Source organism: Oryx dammah, unplaced genomic scaffold (assembly GCF_014754425.2).
Source record: "Oryx dammah isolate SB20612 unplaced genomic scaffold, SCBI_Odam_1.1 HiC_scaffold_19, whole genome shotgun sequence".
Classification (NCBI taxonomy): domain Eukaryota; kingdom Metazoa; phylum Chordata; class Mammalia; order Artiodactyla; family Bovidae; genus Oryx; species Oryx dammah.
Window position 1 is genome coordinate 39123565 of NW_024070203.1, and position 17937 is coordinate 39141501.

At 36.8% G+C, this 17937-nt stretch overlaps 1 protein-coding gene across 3 annotated transcripts in view; it reads right to left on the reverse strand.

Moving 5' to 3' along the window:
- Window positions 1–13016, reverse strand: part of ASPH (aspartate beta-hydroxylase) — a 163389-nt gene extending 150373 nt beyond the window's left edge. The window contains exons 1-4 of one of the 3 annotated variants that reach the window (XM_040261282.1): window positions 12336–13016; window positions 9029–9178; window positions 8249–8293; window positions 6760–6828 (exon numbers count right to left, since the gene is read on the reverse strand). In XM_040261282.1, coding sequence (XP_040117216.1) covers window positions 6760–6828; window positions 8249–8293; window positions 9029–9178; window positions 12336–12345 — 274 coding nt within the window. In that variant the 5' untranslated portion in view covers window positions 12346–13016. The remainder of the gene's footprint in view (window positions 1–6759; window positions 6829–8248; window positions 8294–9028; window positions 9179–12335) is intronic. The other 2 variants (XM_040261284.1, XM_040261283.1) reach the window with 2 other exon arrangements.
- Between the last annotated feature and the right edge of the window lie 4921 nt (window positions 13017–17937).

Consider the following 17937-nt stretch of genomic DNA (forward strand, 5'->3'; position numbering starts at 1 on the left):
ATCATTGTCCAATGTACATGTGTGGTAAGTCTCACAGTCCTGTCTGACTCTTTTCAACCCCACAGACTGTAGCCTACCAGGTTCCTCTGTCCATGGGATTCTCCAGGCAAGAATACTGGAGTGGGTTGCCATTTCCTTCTCCAGAGGATCTTCCCAACTCAGGGATCAAACAAACATCTCTTCTGTCTCCTGAATTGGCAGGTGGGTTACTTACTACTAGCGCCACCTGGGAAGGCCCCAATGTAGAACACATGTATCTGTTTCCAAAAGGAGTTATGAATAATGCTTTTAAAAGTAAGATTAGCAAACTAGACAGTTTCCCCCAACACATGTAAACATTAAGTCAAGGGGAAGTTGATAGGTTCTAGGGTTCCGATTTGAAATTTTACTTTCAGGCTCTTATTTTGACAGCCTGCAAGAGAGATTTCTAAAAAAGAAACTAAGTTGGTCATATTCCCTTCTGAAAAAAATGGTGAATAATCTACTTTCTGAAAGCAACTTGATTAAAAGGGAAAAAATAAGAATAAATATTTGAAAAGTAGAAATTATAGTTAAATAAAATGTTAAAAAACACAAATATTTTCCAATGTTAAGCTCTATAAAGAACCAAAGCTAAGCTAAGTTTCACAGAGGCTCAAAAAGATATAAAAACATGAATCACCACTCTCAAAAAGGGAAAAAGAAACTAGGAATCTTGGGTTTTATTGCTCTTAAGCTGTAAGAGCTTTATTTGAGGTGGGAAATGAATGAAATCTCATTTTAAGAAATGCATGTTATCTATGTCTAATAATACCATTGCTCTTGCTATCACTGAAGCAAACGCATTTTAAATGAATTAATTCAAAGGTGTTTTTAAGGTTTTCTAATGGCAAAAATAGATTTTCAAAAAAAAATTTACCACTTCAATGAATTTAATTTTAAAAACCATATTATACCTAAGCCAAAGTTGATGGCTAATTAATAAGGTAATATAGGAAAAAATGGAAAAAGACCGTAATTTAGCATGAATAATTTTAATATGTATAACATTATTTAAGATACATATTCACATTTTCCTTCCTGTGTAATAAGCCTCCTTTAAGAAAAATACAAATTACTTTCTCTGGATGTATATTTGGAAATGAAATTAAAAATAAATTTTGCTTTCATAGAGAGAAAGATTCAGACACACTACTATCTGAATACAGCAATTGAACTACCCTAAGGCAACAACATGGGGTTATTTTCAAAGCACCATGAATACAGAATTTGACACTGAAATCTGTTATTAATCCATCTGACAAATCAACCTAAACAAATTACAATAAAAAATATCAGCTTTTTAAAGAGCCATAATTTTACACATCAATCAAGTTAAGGATCAACAGAGAAGCATTGAAGGCATGAATCATGCTAGCAATATTTTTATAATCAGTTCTACTGTAATCATCTTAATGAATAGCATGTTAGAAAGACAGGCAGCAAGGGTTAATCACAAAACAATCTATTAAGTTTCTGAATTTAGTTGAGTGAGCACATGAGTTGAAACAAAACGATACAGAAACCAATTATACTACCAAGAACATCATTCTCAGCACTTTGTGAACCACTAGGAGGAGAATGCTGCTTTCCTCAAGTGGGAAAGTCAAGCAAGGGACTAGTGAGGCGCTATACTGGGGGAAAGATCACATGGTTGCCTTGTACTGTCCCACCAAGCTGCCCCACTGCATGTTAAGCCCTGGGTGAGCGAAGGAAAGAAAGAAAAAGGAGACTGCTTCGGGGGTTCATAAGCCAGTGACTTTAGCCCCTGCATCAAAGTTATTGGTTATGTAAATCCAAGATGACGCAAGTCTTGCCCTGAACCCCTTCATTCTGTGACGTCCCATCAACGCCATCTGCGGTCTCACTTTCTTCTTCTTCTTCTTCTAGCATTTCAAAAGGAGTCATTATATCATAGAGAAATGAGAGGAAACCATAAAACCAATCTGAACTTTCCTCTGCTAAAATATTAAGGACTTCCTCAAGAGAATCAATATTTTCATTACTGCCATCTTTGGTCAGGCCTACATAAGGATAAAGGAAGAGAGAAAGAGAAAATGAGAGCAGTTAAGTGGAAAAAAGAAGCGTTCGAAGAGTGATCTCAAAAAAGGATGTGCATCATGGTCAAGGACATTTACAGAAAAGACATTTTGGAAAATAAAGAAATGGGCTAAGATGCACATCTTACAATCAACTCTCAATCATACGGACTAAAGGAAAGGCGGCTGGATCAATCTTCAGCCTTCCTATCAGTACCTCACTGGGTTTCTCATCAGAGAATTGAGAACCCAAAAAATACAAAATTGCAGCAGCCAAAACTGACTCACCCACTTCAACGGGAAAAGTGAGTAAAAGTAATATGAGGATAAAAAGACACTTCTAACAAGCCCCACCTCTCCTCATTTAGCACCCAGATATTATCGAGAGTTGATTATACAAATATTTACATACACCAATAATATTTACATACACCAATAAATATTCACTGAAAATAGAAACATTTGTTTCATCAATTTTTTTTCCTTTTAGGAGCTGGAGTTAATTTAGGAAACTCTGGAATTAACATGATTAGCAGGCTTACTGTTCAGCTTCCATAAATGGGCACCAGTGTGCTCCAATTCTACCAGATAATCAACTTAAATTTTAACACTGTAAAATGTCAGCTTCATTATGCTGTGATTACTTGACTCATGGTCCTATAATTCTGATAAATAAGAGTCAGCCAGAATTAATAACGATTCGTTCAGCCTACCAATATGAAACGTGATCAGTCACCTGCACTGGGAACATTCCAGAGTTCTCTACTTATCAGCTCCTGAAATTAGCTTCTACTGCAAAGATCCCTGATACCTGTTATTTTTAAGTCTTGGCCCCCATCAGACCCCCATGATGGAAAGAAAGCAACATATATATTGTTTTTTATCATTTGCTGTCTTCCTGTGAAGAACTGGCTTTGAGTATGACTAGCCTCTTGCCTCCAGCAGGTCTCAAAGTCCACAAACACTGTCAATCTCTATAATTTTGACAGGGTGGGAAAAAAATAATCAGGCTGGAGGTTTCTGGCTGTAAGAAATGTGAGCATCCATGATTGTAGAGCTTTACAGGTTAGAACCACCTAATTCAGTATTCCTGGCTTTGGCAATACAAAATCTGTCCACAAAGCGTAACTACTGGCAGGTAAGGGATAATAATAAGACAACTAATCTAATATTAAAGGTTATAGTGAACTTTCTCTGTTATTAGTCCACAGAAGAACTACACTGCACCATTCTTCATGTATCTGGGGCGGGATGGGGGACACAAACTACAGTTGGTATTTAAATAACTTTTTGATCAACCCAGGATGTCTCTTCACTGAATTGAAGAGTTAACTAAAGCTATGAACAGAGATCTGTCTTCCCACTCAAGACTGGATGGAAATATCATTGTTTCTTCTTGTTCAAAAAGAAGCTACACAGAGAAGCTGTGTATTTAGAATAAATGGGCAACCTGTGTGGCTCAGGTGGAAAGAGTCTGCCTGCAGTGCGGGAGACCTGGATTCAATCCCTGGGCCAGGAAGATACCCTGGAGAAGGCAATGGCAACCCATTCTAATATTCTTGTCTGGAAAATCCCATGGACGGAGGAACCTGGCAGGTTACAGTCCATGGAGTCGCAAAGAGTCAGACACAACTGACCGACTAACACATATCTAGAATAAATATATTTCTTGTTCTCCATTTTCCAGTATAAGTAATTTCAAGTATTAAATATAAAATATAAAACTTTATTACCCCTCAGTATGTCAGGCTGAAGTACACAACAAATGGGTAGAAACATTTTAAAAAAATGTTAATTACCCAACTAAGCAACCTTTCTGTGGTTCTTAAGACAAAAGAACTAGTCCTAAGAGAAGAAGAAAATATGTGCTGGGTACACAATTCTTTGTCTCAAAGAGAAGGCCTGAACCAAGGAGCAGGGTGTGAGTGCCTTTGACTGGGCAACAGCCAGCCTTCCCTTCTGCACACTCATGCACCTGTCAGTCTACAAATATTTGTCAAGGCTCTACGAGTCACCTTCCCTTTTGTTCTCTAGCCATACCTGATGCCAGCTGAGTACCAGTCGTGGACAAAAGGATGACTATGTGTCATGTCACTCTAAGAAAACATTACTTCTGAAGCAGTGTTACTCTAAGAAAATGTTACTCAGTATTTATTCCTCTTTCCTATTGATTTCACTTGGGAAACATATTTTCAAAGAATGTATTTTTGGACAGTATAATTTTCAATTATCCAAACCTAAATCAAAGACATTTATTTTAGATAATGTGGCCACAAAACTAGGAAGCCATATAAACAAGACCAGGCTTAGGACATTTTCAAAGTATACCATAAGGGCCATGGCCAGAAATAAATAATAAAATGAATGATAGCTATTGATCTTGTTATACTCACGTATTTCATTTTCTCTTTATATTTTAAAAGAAAAGCCAAACTTTGAAATGTGAAAGAAATGTAAATATGAATGTATACATTTCCTGAAATGGATCAAATTTAGATACATGCAAATTTAAGACTCCAGGAAGAAATACTAATGAAATAAATGCCAAACCTATGGAAGTTCAGCATAACTAGGAATATTATCACACCTGCCCTGCCAAGCTCTCACCTAATCTCTGACTTCCTCCTCTCATCCCTCTTGGGCATTCCCTCTGCCTTAATCCAAAGCTGTTATACTAGATCTTCAGCTTCTCCAAGGAGAGCATATCCCAAGGTCTAGCTCTTTTGGGGATACACAATCTGCTCCCCCATAATCTCTCCCTGAGCACCTGAGCCCCCCAAAATTCACTTGGTTCTTGAAATCACCCTCCAGTAACAGAGGCACAACTCAGCGACAACAACAACCTCACAACGTAGAAAAGAACTTTAGTCATAAAATTCAATTCCCATCAAGGTTGTAGATTCATGCAGAGAATCTAAATGCTATAGAATAAGGTTAGAGGACAAACAGTTCACATCTGTTTCCTTCATCTTTACCAGAGCCACAATCCAACTATGAATTAGTACACATAATACAGTAAAACAGTGTGTCATAGCCTTTTTGCATGTAATGGTCAAATTACCAAATGAACCTTCACGTTCACCAACTGGGTTCTACTCCCAGTATATGATTCTTATAAAAAGATTACCATTTGCCGATTCCACATACGTGGCTACCCACAAATGAGAATGTTCTAAATTACAGTTAAACTCTTAATGGCCGCTTAAAAATACTAAGGGGAAAAAATTTTTGAAATCTAAAATTCTAAAAATCAACTTATTAATGTGATTTTGAAGTAGAAATAAATATGTGCTACAGAAGATATATCATTTTAATTTTTAATAGTTGGTGTTTCCTAATAGACCAGATAGCTGATTTTAAGCACCTTAAAAAAAATAAAAACAAAAAAACAACCAAATGTAATAGGTAATATTATTTCTAAAACAAGGAAACTTGGCCCATATGAAGCTATTTTTAAAAAGCCCTGCTATTCAGAATTTGTCATTTACAGAAAAGTAATAAAATAATTAACCACTTAAAGGCAAGGAAATCAGCATTGTTCTGATATAAGTTTTATATGATTTTCTTTCTTTCACATGCCAAGGATTATAGTCTTCTGAGGACTTACTGTATTTATAGAAACCCAAATTTAGATATTTAATGACAAAATTATATAGAAAATTCTATTATGGTTAAGACAGGAAAAGAAATTTCATGGGTACTGAAACCTTTCACTGTTAAGTAGCAAATATAATTCTCACTGAGCAGTAACAAGTTAACAAAGTCAAAATTAAAAAGTTTTATTATATTTCATTAGTTACAGATGTAGTATCTCCCACTTTTTCATATCCATAAAATATACACAAAATTGTGTGAGAATTTCTTTATGTTATTATTCTATGAAGCTTATTATGTAATACCTTACCATATTTGCTATTTTTCTAAAGACTTCAGTGTAAAGTGTTTTGATACACACTATGCTATATACTAAACAAAGGAAAACACGCTGTTTAACAAGCAGAAATACATATCTCATCAGGCCAGATTATATAAAATTTGTATTTTAAAATTAGCATCATCTTTTATAGCATAACAGCATGTTAAAATAAATGAAAAAATATCACCTCTTTATCACAAAAAACATCTCAATGATGAAGACAGGTATTTCTGGTGATAAAAAAGAAGGGTCAAGACTTAAAAAAAAATCAAGAAATCTGGCCAAAGACTACTAGTTTATATTTTAATGTTACCTTCCAAACCTTCATAGGACATTTTGAGACATTTACTACCACTACTTTATTTCAAAATGAATTTATGTAAGCTTTTAGAAATTCACACTTTCAAATGGACATGAAATATGTCAAATGATGCTAAAGAATGGCTGTAATTACCATATCTGAAAACAGACTAGGACATTAAATTTTCAAATGCTATGTTTAAAACATAAAATGCTTTAAATCTAAAAACACATATAAAATGATATTACCAACTAAGAACATCTGTGCAGGAGCTGTATACTTATCTATTTGTAAAAGTAACTTGAAATGTGAGAGTTTAGGGAAAAATAATTAAGCTATTCATTTCATCCTAACAAGAATATATAGTGTGGGAAAATATCTTCCATAAATTGTAAATGATGGACACAGACATTATTAAAATTTAAATATTATTTTGCTTCCAATATTTTAGCACCACTAACTTAAGAAAAAAAATGTGTACTTGCCTAATAAAACTTTGGCATCATCCACATCAAAATCTCCATCACCATCAGCATCATAGATTCCAAGTTTTCCTACAAGAGGAGAAGCAGAGAAGGATATGGGAACAAAAGGAAAACCAAATTTAATAAGGTGTTACTACTTCTTACTGTCCTGCATATTAGTTATTAATGCTACCAAGCAAAGCAATTCTTTGCTCCTTTCATTACAAAAAGCTATGCTAAATGATAATCTCACTTAAAAATGAAGACAGTTCACTTAGAGATTATGGAAACATTCACCTAACAAATATAAGAAATATAACTGAGATAATATTTTCTTTCAGGGCTTAACAATACCCTGATATTTAATCATTTCAGAATAATATTTTTAAATTTTATTGCTAAAAATATTTTAGACAAAATTTTCAACATATGTAAGGAACAATACGGATCCATTTCTAACAGTTACATGAAATTTAATGTATAATATAGAAGTTCCTCATATTATCAATATTCAAAACTAAATACCCACAAAGACTCAAAGACTATATATAATTCACATCAAGTACAAGTACTAAAAATAAAAGGATAGATTATATTTTATAATAAGGACTTGTGACAAGCATCATGAATCAACCTTTAAAAAAGACTGTTCTGGAAATAAAGTATGTAAAACAGGCCTTTTGAAATTACAAAGGAACACTTACAGTTATCTTACTTAAAAACATAATTAGCACCAGTCACCTACTACTAAGGAAAAACAAAAAGAAAAGACTTAAAACAGACAAGCTGAAAAGCCAATATTAGCAGAGACGTCCTCCTTCAAAAACACTTAAGTATGAATTTTAAGGCATAATAAAGCTTTATCATCTCAGAGCACTGTTATGTTCAGCATTTCAAATGTGAGTCAAATACATTCAATTTCCTAAAAACATCCAAAAATCGACATGATTTATAATTCATCACTGGACAATGGATGTGAAGAGGTTTATTAATTTCATATTTTTAAACAATATTTTAAACCACATTCACAAATACAGTATCAGTACCAAAACACTAGTTGGCAACACTGCCACCACTTCTTATTAAAAAGTAAATTAAAACATTGCATAACAGCATGAAGAACTTTGGGAGTAGAATAGGTATGACCAACCTGGACCCTCCCAGAGGCCTTGTCCTACTTAGGAAAACATTTAACTTGCTATGTAGAAGTCTGGTTTACAAAGCACACATATATTGAAAATGATAATAGTAAGAAAGATAAGGAAGTTATCATTTCTATACCTAAGAAAATATAAATGAAAAGTACTGGTCTGCAGTTGAGGCTACATACAGTACAGTTCAAATAACATTAAAAAAACTCAGAAACTCTGTACTTTCTGAGAAATTTAAAAGGGAAAATTGGTCCTATCACTTATATTCTCTAATGCAGGTGATAACTAAAATAGTAGCCTAAGGGTGCAGTTTTAGAGACTAACACAAGTAGACTTAAAATTCATCTCCAAGAGCCTACCTTGAAGTACCTCTGACAAGTTATAACGGAAGTCCTTTGCTTTGGCTGCATGCATGTAAAAACACAAAATTGTTACTTGCGCTTAAATATTCTGAAATTAATAATGATGACAGCACAAAAATCAAAAACCAGTGAACTCTACATTTTTACTTATTTACAATGTTGAATTTTATGTCAGGTGAATTTTACCTCAATTACAAAAAAAAAGAGACTTGATCAAGTGTAACAAAACAATCATGAAAGTAAAAAAAATAATCATGAAAAACTGCAGTGATTATGGGGAGAGAAAGGGGAAAAGGAGAAGGAAGGAAGACAACTATCAGAAGTAACATGACAACTTCCTCCAAACGCTGTACAGGGAGGGAACACCTATATACGAACTCACACACACACTAGTCCTCCCACAATTTCAATGAGGACACAGAAGGGTATGCTTTGAAATGCTTTAAGTCAGGGTCTTGCTAGTTATGTTTATGATCCATTCATTGGTCCTTGAATAAATTCAGTGGCTCATGACCTATTTTAAAAATTCATAATATAACAAAATGGAACAGAAATGACAGACTATTGCATATCATGGGAGTGTGTACTGTTTGATACAATTTTTCTGTGCAAACAATGTAAGTCTATTTTTACTTCAACAGATCATGTTCAAAGAAGTTGAAGCCATCACTCCAAGCTAACCCTGCTAATGTCCCCTTTTCTTCCTTCCCTACTGAGAACCACTGGAAGGCTACAGAAATTAACAGTACTAATAAGAAACAACATGAAGACCCTTACCTAACACTTCTTCATAATCAACAAGATCAAACCAGACCACAGCTACTGATGTCCAGACTCCGAGCAGTGCGATGACCATAAACCACGTGAAAAATGAACTTCCAGAAAGTCCTCCTTTCCTCCCGTTCCTGAGTCCTCCCTGCTTTGTCTCTGTTAAAAAATAAAAGAGGGAAAATGTCATTATATAAGAAGAAAAAGCTTTATGGAACCTCTTTTCACTGAACTATTTCTCCAGGAATTTGATAGTGCTTACAAGGCTAAATCACTTCAAAGTTAGTTGCCACTTAAATTCTTAAATCATGTTTCACAAAGATTTTGAAAATGGAAAAGACTTATGGTTCGACACAAAACCACATACCTAAGACACTAATGTTGAACTAATGAAAGAGATAAACTACTAATGACTATTTTTAAAATAAAAATTGATATGTGTGTTCCAAGTTCTGTATCCAAACAACCTAAATAGAACCTCCTTCAAAAAGTTCAGAGTCTATTAACAGCTTAATAAGATCACAGAGGTAGCCAAAGCCTTTTTTCCTGCTCTATTTGGTTTCTGTAGAATCTGGAAAACACTAACTGCCACAGAAAAAGCTTTCCCCAAAATGCTCCATATTCTTAGGCAGAGAGACACAGAAGGAAGGAAACTATTTATAGGAAATAGAGGTCAGGGAAGAAGAGAAGCCAAGAGGTACGGTTCAGCGCTCCTTCTACATAGGATCCACTGGGACCCACAGACACAGGGGAAGGTTTTCAAATCGGTCTGGATGCAGAAACACCTTTGTAAGGTCCTGTTCACCAGAACTGTCATGCATCATATTTGATACACTTAATATACTTTATGTTGCTGTTCAGTCCCTAAGTTCCATCCAACTCCTTGCAACCCCATGAACTCTAACCCACCAGGCCCCTCTGTCCATGGCATTTCCCTGGCAAGAATACTGGAATGGGTTGTCATTTCCTTCACCAATATTCATTTTAGAGGATTCTAACAACTTTAATCAAGTTTCCTAACTTACAGTGTTGGAGGGCGGGGGATAAAACAGGAGCTTGAGATGAACACACACACACTATTATATACAAGATAGACAACCAAAAAGGACCTACTGTATAGCACAGGAGACTCTACTCAATATCTGTGATAAACTGTATGACAAAAGAACCTAAAAAAGAATGATATATGTATATGCATAATTGATTCACTCTGCTGTATACCTGAAACTAACACAACATTGCAAATCAACTAGACTCCAATAAAAAAAAAAGTTTCCTAACTCATTGAACAAAATTAAATAGACATTAAAGACAGCCTAACCCAAAGGAGTTAAAGCAATAATGTGCTGATGGAAGAAAGTACCTAGAAAATATTTGAATATAGCAAGAGTAGACATAAGAACTTGAAAAGAATGGCAGGAAGCCATTTATGATTGATGCTCATAGGTGACCAGAGCTTAACTATAAAACTTATAGTCCTTAACTATTAGAATAATTGTTTAGTACAAAGTAATAATGACTTTCAAATTAATTCTGCCATTAAACCATTGTTTCAAACTGTTTCACAGTGTAAAAAATGTAAAACAAATTTTGCAAAGATTTTTATTCAAAATTTTTTTTATAAAATGGATTTATCGCTTAAAAGGTAAAAGTCAAAGAAAGGGTAAATGTTACTTAGCTAGGACATGAAATGATTAGCATTATTTTATCCATCCCTTCATAATGTCAAATAAATGAGGTATTACTCCAGTAGCATCAATCTTTTTACTGTTATTATTTACTAATTCCATGAAGGAACAAAACAGTAAATTATAGAAAGGTGTTTTTTCTGAACCATCGTTTTAGTGGGACTTTTAAACTGACACCAAATAACACATTCTTGATATGTCACTTTGTAAATATGGTGTGCTTAGTCCCAAAGGGCAGATCAGTTTCTGTCCAACCAAACTAAAAAAACCATAGTAAGATAAACCCTTCTAGAGAGTTTAAAACTCCCCAAGCATATATGAAACTAGTACCCTGTTCCAAACATATTCTGGAAAAACATCCAGTAGTTTGTTCTTCTTTTGTAAGATTAGATGAAGATGGGGCTAGGGACAATCAGAAATTTGATTAAGGAAAGGCAAAATAGAAGATGTACCCCAGCATCTGGTCAATTATGTAACTAGAACTATAACTAGGTGAATTACAAATCAACCATTTAACGAGCTTTGGTAAGCATTATTTTAGGGATTTCATATTTATACTCCAAGACTGTATACACATTTAAAGTTTTAAAAAACCATAAAAGCAATTCATCAAACTGATTACTTTTTTGCATTACAGAATATCATCCCCTTGGAGCCAAGAACTGTTATAAAAGTGGGTCAGAAGTAACAGCTGATTTTGCTTCAATCTGTGGATTAAGCAATCCATGGAGAAGGGGAGAAGTGCCTTAAAAAAGAACTAAAAATCAGAAACAGATCTCATATTCTTCTTTATCAGGATAGTCAAGTGATCCATTTTCACCATTTATTTAAAATAGTGTTCAAAGCAGAGAGACTCATATTCTCCACACTAATAATAGAACCCTTCCAGTGACTGCTTAGGTAGCTGAGAGCTGGAAGCAGTTTCAACATGTCTATTTTATGTTTCTTAAACACATTTTTGACATAAAAAGCCAATACAACTTGCCTTCCATTAAAAAGAATATCTTAATTCACAAAGAAAAGCAAAAACAAACACATACAAAAATGTAAATCAACACACCATTAAAGAACAGTTGAAGGTTAATGATTCAATTTGAAATAGCAAAATAAAATCCCAAAGTCCTTTCTTTGCATTTATTGTCTGCTTCACAAAAATTAGGTCCGTTTCCACACATAAGGCTCTGCTCCAGCCAACTAAGTATGTTCATTAATACAAGACAGGAATCATAAAGCCCTTAAATTTCCTAAAATTTCCTAAAACTTTACATGAAATCTAAATGCACACAATTCTTTTAAATCACTGTAATGAAATTCTAAGACCAAGACAAGCCACTTGTTCATTTATCTGAAGTTTGTAAAATGTTGTCTCTGATATTACAATTCAATAAAAGATCTTCTAGGTTAAGACTCTAAAACTTAACATTGATATTAAAGACATATTGGCCCATGAAAAAGTAAACTACTTGAAACACTGAGATCTCCAGGAGTTTGAAATGGAAAGCATAGAAGATGCAGTCAAGCACTTAGCCAAAAATATCTGAACAGCGCACAACTGAACAAACAAGCTAAACAACTGCCGTCTAGTTTCCAAACCACTTTTAACCCAAAGAACAAAAATATAGCTTTACCTTCTGCCATTTTGATTTCTTCAATCCATGAATAATATATATGGAAGGAAAAAAAAAACCAAAGCCCTGTGAGCAGGTATCAGGCACGACACAGGCCCTTTGCTACTGGCGCTGTGGACAGGCCAGCAGTTCCTTGGGCAAGGCCTCTAGAGCTGAAATTGGACCTGATTGCAAACTCTGCTCACCAGTTATTTTTAGAGGCCTCTTCCTCAGGGCCAAATACTGCTAATCACTTAGGCTGAAATGCTCTGCTAAGAGCACAACAGCCTTTCTCCCACTTCTGGGATGCCTTTCTGGGTTGATCCTATTCCCCAACTCCAAAACCTAAAAAAAAAAAAAAAAATCAAGCATGCTTAAAAAAAAAAAGGAACAAATGTGCTGCCAGTTTGGGTTTTCTGGAATCAGTCTTAAGTGCTTTTAGCCAAATACCAAATCATTCAAAACTGAAATAAGTCTTGCTATAAAATGCGGCCCCATGCCCAGCAACAGCTTGAATTGACCCTTGGGAATCTAATCCAATGCCTATGTGAAAAGTCCATTATTTAGTTTGTCCTAATGAAACAGAGCCCTAAAAGGTAAGAAATGAATCAATGCTCTAGAATTCTGAATCACAGACAATACCTTCCCAAGACTAATTCCGCCAACAGCAAATGCAAAGTGACAATAAAAAATTGTTTCCTAGAGAACAGGGAGAGAGAGCTGGGCAGGAAGACACAGTGGGCAGGGGGAGTAGACGGGGACAGAAGGAACTCTTCACCAGTAAGAGAATCATCTAGGAAACACTAGATAAATCATCTCAGGAAACTGGAAAGAGACTGCATAACTGTATTCTGATTTTTTTTTCAACTTCTCCCTACCCACTCTCCAAAGATTCTCTTCTGGGAAATAAAACCAGCCCAATTTATTCACTGATTCAAGATTTGTTATTGTCTTTCAGTTGCTAAGTCATGTCTGACTTTGTGACCCCATGGACTGCAGCACACCAGCCTTCTCTATTCTCCACTGTCTCCTCGAGTTTGCTCAAATCCATGCGCTAGTGGTAAAGAACCCACCTGCCAGTGCAGGAGACACAGGAGATATGCATTTGATCCCTGGGTCAGGAAGAACCCCTGGAGGACGGCACGGCAATCCACTCCAGTATTCTTGCCTGGAAAACCCCATGGACAGAGAAGCCAGGTGGACTATGGTCCACAGGGTCTCAGAGCTGGACATGAATGAAGCAACTTCGCAGGCAAGCACGCTCATGTCCACTGAGTCTGTGATGCTATCTAACCACCTCATCCTCTGCCACCCCCTTGCCGTATTGCCTTCAATCTTTCCCAGTTTAGCAGCTCACACACTTCATTAGAGCTCTGATCAATACACTAAATTAATTTAGCACATACTGTATCCAGAGCGAGGCAGCAACCTTTCAAAGTTGTTTATGAGTCTTGAATTTTTTCAGTCAAACTGAATACTTCACACACAAATGAAACAGATCAATGTCCTGAAAAGGAGTCAGCACCTATGATGCCAATATTCAATGGCCCAGAGCCTGGACAGAGTGAACAGAGCAGCAGAGACACCTAAGCAAAACTGACCAGGGTCTTAGGTGCCCTGACCAAGAGCCATTCCTCCCTTCAAGGATCTGTCCCGCTGAAGTCAGTGTGGACTAAAATGTTGAATGATAAAGAATCATCTGTTGATAGGGGTTTAAGATAGATCACCAACCAGCATACAGATTTCCTAGACAAATATTTCAGAAGCTTCTTTTGTTGTTTTCAGAGAGGAAGTGAGAGTGACTGGAGGCCCTTCTTGGGAGCACTGGAAACCAAGCCATCACACTTACATGTGCGTAGCCCATTTCAGACTCAAGAGACCTCAATTCAAGTTTCAAAACCTTTGATTTGAGGGGAGTCATCAAACATCTGGGCCTCCATTTCCTTGCCTATTAAGTGTCTGGCAGAATTTCTAGTATCATCTTTTTCTAGATTCCACATATAACAGATGTCATACGATGTTTCTCCTCCTCTGATTTACTTCACTCAGTATGACCCTCTCTAGGTCCATCTATGAAGATGCAAATGAATGAACTTAATGAGGCCAGGAGAAGGGATAGTAAGAGACTTCGGAATGGACATGTAGTACACACTGCTGTATTTAAAATGGATAACCAACAAGGACCCACTGTATAGCACAGGGGACTCTGCTCCATGTCATGTGGCAGCCTGGATGGGAGCAGAGTTTGGGGGAGAATGGATACGTGCATATGCATGGCTGAGTCCCTGAGTTGTTCATCTGAAACTACCACAACATTGATAATTGGCGATCCCCCAATACAAAATAAAAAGTTTAAAGTTCAGGGGGAAGAAAAGTGTCTTGGCACAAAGGAGGCCTGCAAATATTTGCTGAAGTCATGCATACGGCACATTGTGATTGGAGCCATCTGGACTCATGCACAAGCCTGCTCAGCCCCAATTTACAGCTCTTTTCATGGCCCTGGGCCTGCCACCAAGCCTGCAGAGGCTGCGAGGGCTTCCTCTCTCCCTTTATGGGCCTGGGCAAGGCCCTAATTCCAGGTCTGGGGCCAAACGTTAAACCGAGACAAGAATCACAGCTACTAAGTGTGGGTACGCCTCACCCCTGAGGATCCTTCCATACAGCTCCAAATAATTCTTCTCCACAAATCTTTACCACATATATTTACACACCCTAGAGTTAACCTTCTCCTTGTTTCTTGCAACAGTTTTACAGGTATTGCAATAAAATATCTTACCTCCTCAGTTTCACAATAATGGCAGACCTGTTATTCTAGATAGGGCCATTAGGATGAAATCTCTCTAAAATAACATTGCTTAAGGAAAAAGAAACCCTGAATTCCAAGTAACTATCTCTTATAATTGTTGCTTGATTGCTAAATTGTGTCCAACTCTGCAAACCCATAGACTGTAGCACACCAGGCTTCTCTGTCCTTCACTATCTTCTAGAGTATGCTCAAATTCATGTCTGTTGAGTCAATGGTACTATCTAACCATTTCATCCTCTGCTGCCCTTCTTTCGTCTTCAATCTTTCCCAGCATCAGGGTCTTTTCCAATGAGTCGGCTCTTTCCATCAGGTGGCCAAAGTATGGGAGCTTTAGCATCAGTTCTTCGAGTGAATATTTGGAGTTGATTTTCTTTAGAATTGACTGGTTTGACCTCTTACAATAATAATTCAATTTTATAAAATCTTTTAAATAAATAAAATTTGCATATAGCAAATCATGTCTTTATGACCCTAACAAAGAGAAATGAAGTAATATTAACTATTCCTTGTAACAGCTGCTGGAACTAATAGCAAACTCCTAGGTTCAAGCAAAGACTAAACTTCTACAGTGTGCTCTGAGATTATTAGTGTCAGCCTGACATCACTGGAGACCACAAGAGCCAAGACCTATGTCCATGGAGTCCAGTGCTCTTCTTGCCTCTAAAACTGAGGTGAAAACCCATCAGGATTCTCACAGGGCAAGAGTGATGACTTCCTCCAAGCCATCCTCCTCATGGCTTACCCAATCACCTATCACTTACAGTGGTGCTGCTCAAACCAGAGTCACCTGGAGGACCCGTCAACACAGATTGCTGGGCCCACCTCACAGTTTCGGTTCTGTAGGTCTGAAGTGGAGCCCAAGATTATGCATTTCTACTGATAACAAGGTGATCTGATGCTGGTCCAGGGACCACAGAAAAAGAGAATCACTGCATCCCTAATTCTCAGGTCCTGGAACAAGGGACTGAATCTGCCTTGTTCATTAATGTACATTTGCCTTGCACCTATTTGTTAAATAAGCAGGTAAATTCTTTCTCAAATCCTTGCTGTCACAGAGTAATCAAACTTCTTCCTGCTAACACTTCAGAAATAAGGGAGCAAAGGGACCCAACAAATATTCCAATAAACCCCAGGTCACTTCAAGCTTCCTCATCTCCAGGAATTTAATGATCCTAAAATTCATTCGTAAGAGGAAAAGATCTATAAATTATTAAGAAAGAGAAATCAGGGAAAAAGTCCAGTAGTTCCCAAACACTGGTGATGAACCCAAAATGGTCTCGGACCAAGACCTCATTGCTCTTTGTCAGACAAAGTCCTCACTGATCAATCCTGGCTGAATGACACCCAGCTTGAGCACAAAAAGACCTGAGCGTGAAGGACCTGTGTAGTCCATTCGTCAGCCCGCTGGCCAGACGCCTGAAGCACTTAACACCTAAGGCACCCGACACCTCTCCTGACTGACCCTGTGGAAAAGGCATGAGAGACCGGAGGAGTGACAAGGGGCTGCCATGGGTTTTAGAATTCAGTAAAACAAAATGAAGAAAGCTGTTTCCATCCGCATCAGGATAAACGCAGAAAAGAGAAACAATTAGCAATAACTATCTAAATCAGCTCCCGAACAATTTTTGGAAGCTTTATTAATCTTTGGAACCCCAAGTTGGGAACCACTGCCCCAACTCATACTTCTGTCTGGATTACTGCTGATTCACTGCAGAGAGAACAACTGTATCAGAGCACAGGCCCATCAACCCCACCTAATGACTCTGTGGTAGACCAGAGCTCCACTAGCAAGAAGCTAAAAATACAATACAAATGGGAGCTAATCCCAAATGCTCATGCCAGGTCTAATGAGCAAGTTCTTAAAGTTTCATTAGTTCTTTCTACAGAGAATTTAATAAAGAGAAAAGACTTAGAAACAAAAAACACCCCCAGCTTGTCAATCATTTATCTTGTGTAGGTAACAGCTATTAGTATGGTACTGAAATTTGGTCTCCAGCTGAATCTAGAGTGATAAAGGTATTCTTAAAAAAGTAAGTGGTGGTGTCCATGCAGAAACTCTGAGGTGATAAAAGTTGTTTCAAAAAATAACAACAAAAAAGTTGTTGTTACTAAAAACAACAGAAAAGCATAACGCTATTTATTTATGTAGCTCTAAATCCGAGGCAATGAGACTAGGTCACAAAGCCATCATGCGTGACCACCACCGATTTACAGCTGTGTCCCTGAGGACTTTTTGACTTTAACCCATTTAGACAGCAAAAGATATGCAGCCATCCTTCCCAAGAGCCCACACTTTCTAGGGTGAAAGAATTCAGCATTTACAATAAAGTGACCAAGAGATGCAAGAAGGAAGTAAAGAAAAGCATTAGCAAAAACTATAAGGAAAGCTCAGGCTTCCCTCATGGCTGAGAAGGTCAAGAATCTGCCGGTGATTGCAGGAGATCTGGGTTCGATCACCTGGGTCAGGAAGATCCCCGGAAGGAGGGAATGGTGACCCACTCCAGTATTCTTGCTTGGAGAATTCCATGGACAGAAGAGCCTGGTAGGCTACAGTCCATGAGTTTGCAAAGAGCTAGACATGACTGAGCGACTAATACCTTCACATATAGAAAACTCACGTGATAAATTACAAAACATATGCATTTTAAAAATTACAAGAAAAAAAGCAGTTGATGCAATTGTGTATCACAATACATTCTGGGGACAAACTTCAACTCTTTACTAAATAAGTTAATAATAATGAAGCTGATAAAACATAATAAATTAAAGCAAGAATGCCTGTAATTGTAAAATGCATAGTAAAGAGTTAACTTTACC